Source organism: Amyelois transitella, chromosome 7 (assembly GCF_032362555.1).
Source record: "Amyelois transitella isolate CPQ chromosome 7, ilAmyTran1.1, whole genome shotgun sequence".
NCBI lineage: Eukaryota > Metazoa > Arthropoda > Insecta > Lepidoptera > Pyralidae > Amyelois > Amyelois transitella.
The window spans coordinates 5,547,591-5,556,055 of NC_083510.1; the positions used below are offsets into that span (position 1 = coordinate 5,547,591).

Below are 8,465 nucleotides of genomic sequence, written 5' to 3' on the forward strand. Positions count from 1 at the left end.
TTATTTAAGGCGGCAAGATGCGCAAAACGACCGGCCACCTCTTAGGGTATGAGAGGTTTCCGCTGTCCATGGCCGTCAATTTACCTCGTACGTGTAAAAAAATTGATTAAATGTCAAAGTCAAAGCTGTCATGTCATGATTATCAAAACGTTTGATTTTAATACCTACATCGATTTTTCAATTCAATTTCATTCGTCGTGCGTAGCATTTATGGATAGCGGACGTGTATTTAAGTTTTGTTGTGTCGCGGGAAAAATCGATCGATAAGTTGTACATTTCACTAATCAGCGAGTTTATTTTTGTGATTAAAATTGATGATGATATATGGGTTTTAAAATGACGACATTAAAAATGCATTTGTGTTTATTTTTTTGCTTGTCTTTAATTATTTACGCATCCAGTGAATTCGTATGGAAGCATCATAATAATGAAGAATTAATACAAGTTTTGGAGGAAGTTCATGAGAAATGCCCGAATATTACTAGGGTTTACTCTCTTTCTGAACCGTCTGTCCGTAATGTTCCTCTATATGTAATCGAATTTTCGGACAAGCCTGGATTCCATCAAGCTTGTAAGTTTTTAACTGCTTACCTCCAATATACACTAAGTTAAAAAAATATTAATAAATTATGTATTTTACAGATAAACCCGAGGTTAAATACATTGGAAATATTCATGGAAATGAAGTGCTTGGTCGGGAATTGCTGTTAGGTTTGGCAAATTATTTGTGCGATCAGTATCTGTATGGGGACCGCAGTATTGTTGCTCTTATACATAGTACTCGTATTCATCTTCTCCCATCAATGAATCCAGATGGATGGCAGTTAGCCACAGATACGGTAATTGATTATTTTTACTTGTATTTTATTTATAGGAATCTACTGCTGTCTACTGTTTATTTATAACTTCTGATGCTATAAGAATATCCAAACTGTGTTACTTTGTGTGTTATTTATTATATTTTTTTTTCTAGGGTGGTCAAGATTTTTTAATAGGCCGCAATAACAACCATTCTGTTGACTTAAACAGAAATTTCCCTGATTTAGATGCTATAACATTTGAGTTTGAACGTCAGGGAGTCAATCATAATAATCACTTGTTGAAAGATTTGGCTCGCCTTGCAGAACCTGTAAGTTTGTTTTTTATTCATGTATATAATATATTTTTTTAAATATAACTTATCATACTGATATACATACATATGGTCACGTCTTTATCCCATGCGGGGTAGACAGAGCCAACAGTCTTGAATACTAAATGGCCACATTCAGCTTTTTGGCTTAATGATAGAATTGAGATTCAAATAGTGACAGGTCGCTAGCCCATCGCCTAAAAGAAGAATCCTTAGTTTATAAGCCTATCCCTTAGTCGCCTTTTACGACATCCATGGGAAAGAGATGGAGTGAGAGTATTCTTTTTTGTATTGGTGCCAGGAACCACACAGCACGGCATACTGATATTAAAAGGCAAAAATTATTTTTAATACATCAACTAAATTCTGGACTGATGTTGGTGATTTTCCAGAAACAGATTGCCACAAAGATAAGACTACACTTTCAGTAGTAGCACAGTATTGTATTATTCTGTAATTTTTTGAGTGGCAAAACCCAGGACAATAGAAAAACAGAAAGAAGTTTGTAATAACAATATTGCCTCAATACAAGCCTTAAACAGTCTCTGTCAACTTCATGTGTTCCCAGTTGCACCCTCCTCCACAATGCGTCAGGGGCTTAGGATCTGCCTTTTGCTTGTCCCAAAAAGTAAAATTATGAAATTCAATTTTTCTTACACTTTACTGCCTCCTTCTCTGGCCCCTCAATCAGTTGTTATTTACCACAGTTGGAGCCGGAGACCCGTGCTGTAATGCGTTGGATAATGTCCATCCCGTTTGTGTTGAGCGCGGCTATGCATGGTGGCGATTTAGTGGCTAACTATCCTTACGATGCCAGCCGGAGCGGAGCACCCATGTCGGAGTACTCTGCAAGTCCCGATGATGACACTTTCAGGTGCTTTAATCCTCGTCATTATTTATACTATTCAATTTTTTTTATTGATATTTGTTTGAAAACTTAAAAAAATGGTATTCCATCGTAGTTTCCGACTCTGCATATTTGTATCTCTATTTTAATTATATTCCCACAATAGGGAGCTGGCCTTGACATATGCGACTGCGCACGCGGATATGGCTTCAGCTGCGAGGAGAGGATGTCACACTTCCAGTTCAGAAGGTTCCTCATACAATTTCGGCAGGCAAGGCGGGGTTACCAATGGCGCGGCTTGGTATAGTTTGAAAGGAGGTACGATTATGTTACGATTCTAATTAGGTGTTTTTTTAATTAAATTTTACGCACCAGTATTACTTGCTGCAGTAATAGAGACAAAAAAGTTTTTGAAAAGTCTTTATCAATGTAAAAATGTTAAAAACAATTTTAATTTGCTACCACAATGAATTCAACTTAAAATACTTGAATTCAAAATATTCAAGAGCCCTTTGTGCTGTAACATTAGTGCGTTGTTTAAGGAAGTATATGAAGCAGGAAGTGTCTGGATTGAGCCATTTAAAGTCCATTGTAAAGGTACTGGCATTTAAGATTTATCCGAAGGCGGCCGTGAGAAGTGAACTAGCTTAGCGATGCTAATTTTAGCACTTGTCCACTGTTAAACAATGAGTTTTTACAGTGTTTTTTTCTCGTCCAGTTTCAAACAATAGTAGGTCAATCATATTATGATAATGTGTATGTTATTCTTTTAAACAATGTCTTCACTAACACTATGTAATTGAGAAGATGAAAACCGTCTAAGCGCGTGTCGCGACATGCGCAATGTATCATTGTCTATAAAATATTTTCTGTTGATATGTTGGTACCTATATTGCTTGCTACTGTTTTATTTTTATTAGGTCATGGGCCCAGAACTAGGGTGTACCGTACTTGCCTAGTAAGTACAATGCGAAATAAGTAGGGAACTTTAAAATTTGTAATAATAGGTACGCAAATGTCGCAAATCCATGTCCACAATCCAATCCATCCACAAATTGTAACCTTATTACATGTTATAAACCAATACGAAATATATAAATCTTTCAACATCGATTTTTTCGGCTAATGCTATAGTACGACTTTAGATAGCATAGGTCGCCACCTATCCAACATCATTTTTTACAGGCATGCAAGATTTCAATTATCTAGCTACGAATGCATTCGAGATCACCCTTGAACTTGGTTGTGAGAAGTATACGGCAGAGGAGAACTTGGCTCGGGAGTGGGAGAGGAACCGCGAGGCGCTGTTAGCTTACCTTTGGAAGGCGCACGTGGGGGTGAAGGGGCTCGTCAGCGACGACTCTGGTTTCATACAAAATGCGGTGATATCCATCGTCAATATAACCGGACATTCGCCACGACCGATACGCCACGATGTTACTACAGGTTGGCATTTTGTATTGTAATTAATATTCAATACTGAAGCAAGTTTTTTTGGCATTTCACTATTCCATCCTTGATCTAATTTGACATTCATTGCCTAACATCTTGTTTTATGGGACAAAGTAGACTAAGTTTTATTAATGTGTGTTTTGAAACAGTAAGTAAATAGCTTCTGTATTTATGGCAAATATAACAAGTATCATGTCGGTAGTGAAAAATATTTGCAAAGCGGAACACCATAATTTGGTAAAATGGCAAACCGCGTGTTATAATAAAAATGTGTTTTACATGATCAGGACAAAGGAAAATACAAGAAATTATTAAAACAGTAAATGTAACGCACGTTTTTGTAATTATTCATGATTGTATCTTGTTATGCATTCTACAATTGATGCAGTCGTTTAAAGGACGTTATTAGATTATTAGAATAAACTAAGTATTTCCTTGCAGCCTTAAGGGTCATTCCATTTATTAGGTTTATTGCTTTCAAACTTTTCAAACTATTAAATATTGGAGCGGTCTTATCGGAAGAAAAATGCATAGTTGTGTTTTATATTTTTTTAATTACACGTATGTTGAAAATTGGCATAACAGCATAAATTCCAGCCTATATAATATAATACTAAGCAGTCTTAAAAATGCATAAATTATTTACTTACAAGTGAAGCGTAATGTCCATAATTGCGTAAATATGTGTGAGGTATTGCAAAAAAAGTTTTTTCAATACCTTAATTTTTAATGAGATTTTCTTAAAATAGTATTTCAGCCACGCTTTTGTTTATAATGAAAATTTTTATCCGATTACACCTTACTGCGTATTTGTAATAAGGGTTCAATTTCATTCGCGTCGCCTCGCTCTCCGGAGACCGCTTCGGGCATTGTGGGGTTGTTTCATTCGTATTTGAACAAGCGTTAAGTCCTGTTCATCTTCCAAATGTTTGGTTTAATTTGGTGAATCTTTCAGGCGTGTTCGGAGATTACTACCGCCTCCTCACACCGGGGCACTACGAGGTGACAGCTCACCACCCCGGCTACTTCCCGGTGTCGCGCGTGGTCACCGTGCCGCACTATCAGAACAGCGCCGTCGTGCTCAACTTCAGGCTCGAGGTAACTGTTACTTAGGCTCGGTACATTACTACGAGTTGACGGCTCACTGCTCGGGCTACTTTTATTTTATTTTAAGAAATGAAAATTATGATAGCACGGAAATTCACAACCTCACCTACGTTACTTTTCACATAAAATTTTAACAAAATCAGGCTACTGGCCAGCATATTCACGCCTCTTTCCCGGTGGTGTACTAAGCAGATGACTCGATATCCTTCTAGACTGGTTATTGTCACTCGTACGATTGGTTGCCCGTTTTTCGTTAAATGATCTCGATTTTAAATATTATTGTTACAAATTACTTTGTGACAGTTTAAATTTTTACGTTACCTTTGGAGTATACAGATGTGCGGAAGGCAAATAAGAATGAATACCTGTGCGTAACACGGGCTATTCAGAAAGCTATCAACGAATGTTTTCCTTAAAGCATGTTTTGTGCTTCATACCATTAAAAATTTAAACGGTTGTATATACCTATGTCAGGTGTCTTGCGAATGTAACCTTGGGATCTTTCGAATCACGTCCAAGTTATGTAAATATCCTTCTTGATGAGGTTCAAACTATCAGTTATTAATGTTATTATGAAATCAAAAGAAACGAGTTTTCATCTAGCAACAGCAGCGTTGCGTAGGTCTATAAAAAGTTACATCCACCTGAACATAATATTATATTGGATGATAACAATGAGTGATGGAATACTTCTTTTGACTTCTAACCGTGTACAATTATGTCATGAGATGAAAATAGATCTATTGTGTTCCAATCTTAATTCACTTCAGTTATGTCGCATCTTTTTTCTTCTGGGATCATTACTTACGTATTGTGCAGGAAAATTATGTTATGAGAAACAGGAATAGAGATAATCAACATTTGGCGGTTTCTCTTAAAATTTACGTTGGCTAATAAGTAATTTACATTCGGTAAGCCGAAATGTGGAACGCAATTCTTCGGTACTTCTAATACGTTCATTTAGGTACTATTGCTTGTGAGATCAGAATCATTTCCCAAGTTGATATTTTAATATCGGATTAGAAGATTTAAAAGCTTTATTTAAATATACAGTAAACGGGAAATTACATAATTGATCCAATTTTAAACTGCAGTTCACCTCTGACGTTATGCAAGAACGTGTGCAAACTGTGGATCACTTGAATATTTGAATACTGATGGACGGAACGTGTTTGAGACAAGCAGGTCAGGCGTGTAATCCTGACTTGTTTGTTGGCTGCAAGAAGATGAGTTTGTGACGTCACGGCGCCTGTTAAAGTTCATGCGGTTTGACGCAGGTCCGCCCACTATGATAATAGCACCGCGTGGGTGGTGAGGGTTGTAGTAGACGGCGCCTATTATCATTTCGTACGTTATCGATAATTATAACGATATGGTATCGATTGCCTTATTAAGTAGGTACCTATTATTATTTTTTGTTTTAGATTGAGTTGAGATTTTTGGTTTTACAGATATGTAAGGTACTGTGTTGCAAACGTATGTAGGGTGTGATGCGAGTTTGATGTTCAATGTTATTCACATACATAGGCGTTATAACACGCCTCTTTCCCGAAGGGTTTGGCAGGGATTTTTTCATTTGGCCCGATCCCTGCATCTTTTTTTCGCTTCATCTACATTCATACATACATATAATCACGTCTATATCCCTTGCGGGGTAGATAGAGCCAAATGCCCTGAATAGACTGATCATCCACATTCATAACTCTCAATTCATACAATATCGTCGGTTTCAATGTTGTTTAGGGATTTGATGTCAATCATGTACTTATTATTACGTAGTACGTATATTTACGTGTAGTACGTATACTTATAATGAAAGAATAATTTTAAAAATATTTGTCTTCCTTTTCTATAGATCGTTTATAAGAATTTTCTACATCTTTAAAATAAAATGAGTCGATATTTGCCGAGTCTTTCTCCTCAGCCGTTCACTCTTGACAGAGTGGTCGTGGTTTTATGAGGGTGCGTCTTCTTTGGATAATGCAGCCCCAGCGATGCGCCTCCATTTATTGCGGTCTTCATCGTTACGGGAACATTGTACTAAAGATGCTTGTGTCACAACTTTGCCGAGTAGGACCGAATATATGTATGGTTTGATACAAACGAACGTCAGTATTTTTCTTCCTGAAGGTTCTGATACGGTTCGACTGGTTATAAGCAACGTTGCTGAAACATCCGATCGCATATATGTAAATACGCAGAGATAAGTCTTTAGATACCTTGCAGAAAACAAGAAATAATACATTAGACATACCATTTTTTCCTTCTTCCTCCTGTGATGATTCGAAAATTAAATATTTTAGCGGCCCCAAGCAAATTCATTTGAATTGCATGTTGGACTTGTCCCCATATGGTCCACTACTGCAGCTGCCGGGCATGAGCGGTGATATCTAAGTTAACTGTATTTTTTTCACATATATATTTATTTTTTTTAAATTTCAGCCAACATCGAATTGGTTCGATGATGTGACAGAGTTCGGTCAGTTCCCGCACGGCCGCGGCGGGCAGGCGCGTATCTACAAGAGGTCCATCTTCGACACAGTCGTCAATACCATGCTAGATAAGAAACCCAAAGATTAAACGTCACCGGACTCTTTGAACACAGACATAAATCTTGCTAGACTGCGTGAGGGGATCTACTTAGTGTTGCAAAATGGTTTTTAACAAGTCAACCTCACAACTCAACACATTCGAAAGTGTTTAATTCTGTATGTGAGGAGCGCAATTAATAAATTAATGTAGTGACCTGCATCTGTAAAACATACCATAAAAGTTGGCTGAAATAGGAAACTATCATTTATTTCGCCTAGTTCACTTTACAGTAGGAAGAAAAAACTTATCATTCGTGTACATTAACTGGCGGTATCTGCTTGATCTATGTCTGTGTTTAATATTTTTTAAGAAACCTGGATCATGAATGAATGTGCGAGTTATTTGTATTAATCAAAAAACCAATGCGTGCGTTTCCTCACTTGAAGTGAATAATTAGCACGGATTGTAAATCATAATTATTATCAACAATTTAATTAGGTGTATAAAAACTGAATGGATATTTATTAATCAATATTTAAATATCTATTTCATTAATGTAGCGTACAATGCTGTAAATAGGGATTTCATGAGAAAATAATTATTACTTTTGAGGTTATTGTCTTATGGTATCCTTCTATTTACTTCATATTCATATCTATATATTAAATTATTCATCCATGTTATAATCATTCACAGGAAAATGTATTCAGGGACATATAAACGTAAGGTAGTCCTTCACACGAACTTTCCTTAACCTATCTCTTCGAGTGCCATAGAAATAGTTGAAATCATTTTGTAGTTCACTTATTTTTACATTAATTTGATTTAGAAAAAGAATTTGTTCGTATGTAATTTTATTGTGTTCTTAACATTTTACAAGTTTCTAGTCCTACTTTACCTGTTTATTTTGTAAGCTGTATGTATATAATGATAAGTAGTGTTTGTGTAGTCAATGAATATTAAATATACTATTTTATAACTTTAAGGTTAATTCTTTGTAGTAAAATTAAAATGACATAACTTCGATATCTGTTGGGAACTGTGGCCGTAGTGTTCCATCTGAGATAAGACAACGTAAAACTAAGGAAACATTCTTAAATGTATCACTTGAATCTGTTTTCCCTTTTATGAGCAAATAATTAATTAATTTGTCGATATGAATCTTATTATAATACCTACCTATATTTTTAATTAATTCAATGAAAATGAACTTACGGTAACTTTCCTAGGAAATGATGAAGGAAAAAATTTCTTAAAGTTTAAACAAAATGTAAAACTTTAATAAGTGAAATAAATTAATGCCAACATTATTATCTATAAATCTATTTGTGTAACAGTGTTAAACACTAATAAAGTGGTTTGCGTGCATTCAGAATTTTAATCTGTCCATTATCA

General features: G+C 35.8%; 1 protein-coding gene across 1 annotated transcript; it reads left to right on the forward strand.

The window, feature by feature from the left end:
• The first annotated feature begins 191 nt into the window (after nucleotides 1-191).
• LOC106134131 (carboxypeptidase E-like) lies at nucleotides 192-8,426 on the forward strand. The gene is made up of 8 exons (XM_060945072.1): nucleotides 192-571; nucleotides 643-839; nucleotides 974-1,129; nucleotides 1,840-2,006; nucleotides 2,146-2,297; nucleotides 3,165-3,425; nucleotides 4,387-4,529; nucleotides 6,981-8,426. The coding sequence occupies exons 1-8, from the start codon at nucleotides 325-327 to the stop codon at nucleotides 7,116-7,118; spliced, it is 1,461 nt and encodes a 486-aa protein (XP_060801055.1). The 5' UTR covers nucleotides 192-324; the 3' UTR covers nucleotides 7,119-8,426.
• The last annotated feature ends 39 nt before the right edge of the window (nucleotides 8,427-8,465 follow it).

Bases quoted from the DNA above. Each gene is read 5' to 3' on its own strand.
- LOC106134131 (XM_060945072.1), top strand. From the start codon at position 325: ATGGGTTTTAAAATGACGACATTAAAAATGCATTTGTGTTTATTTTTT. The intron at 1,130-1,839 runs GTAAGTTTGTTT...TATTTACCACAG, and splicing joins TGGCTCGCCTTGCAGAACCT to TTGGAGCCGGAGACCCGTGC. The intron at 2,298-3,164 runs GTACGATTATGT...CATTTTTTACAG, and splicing joins TTGGTATAGTTTGAAAGGAG to GCATGCAAGATTTCAATTAT.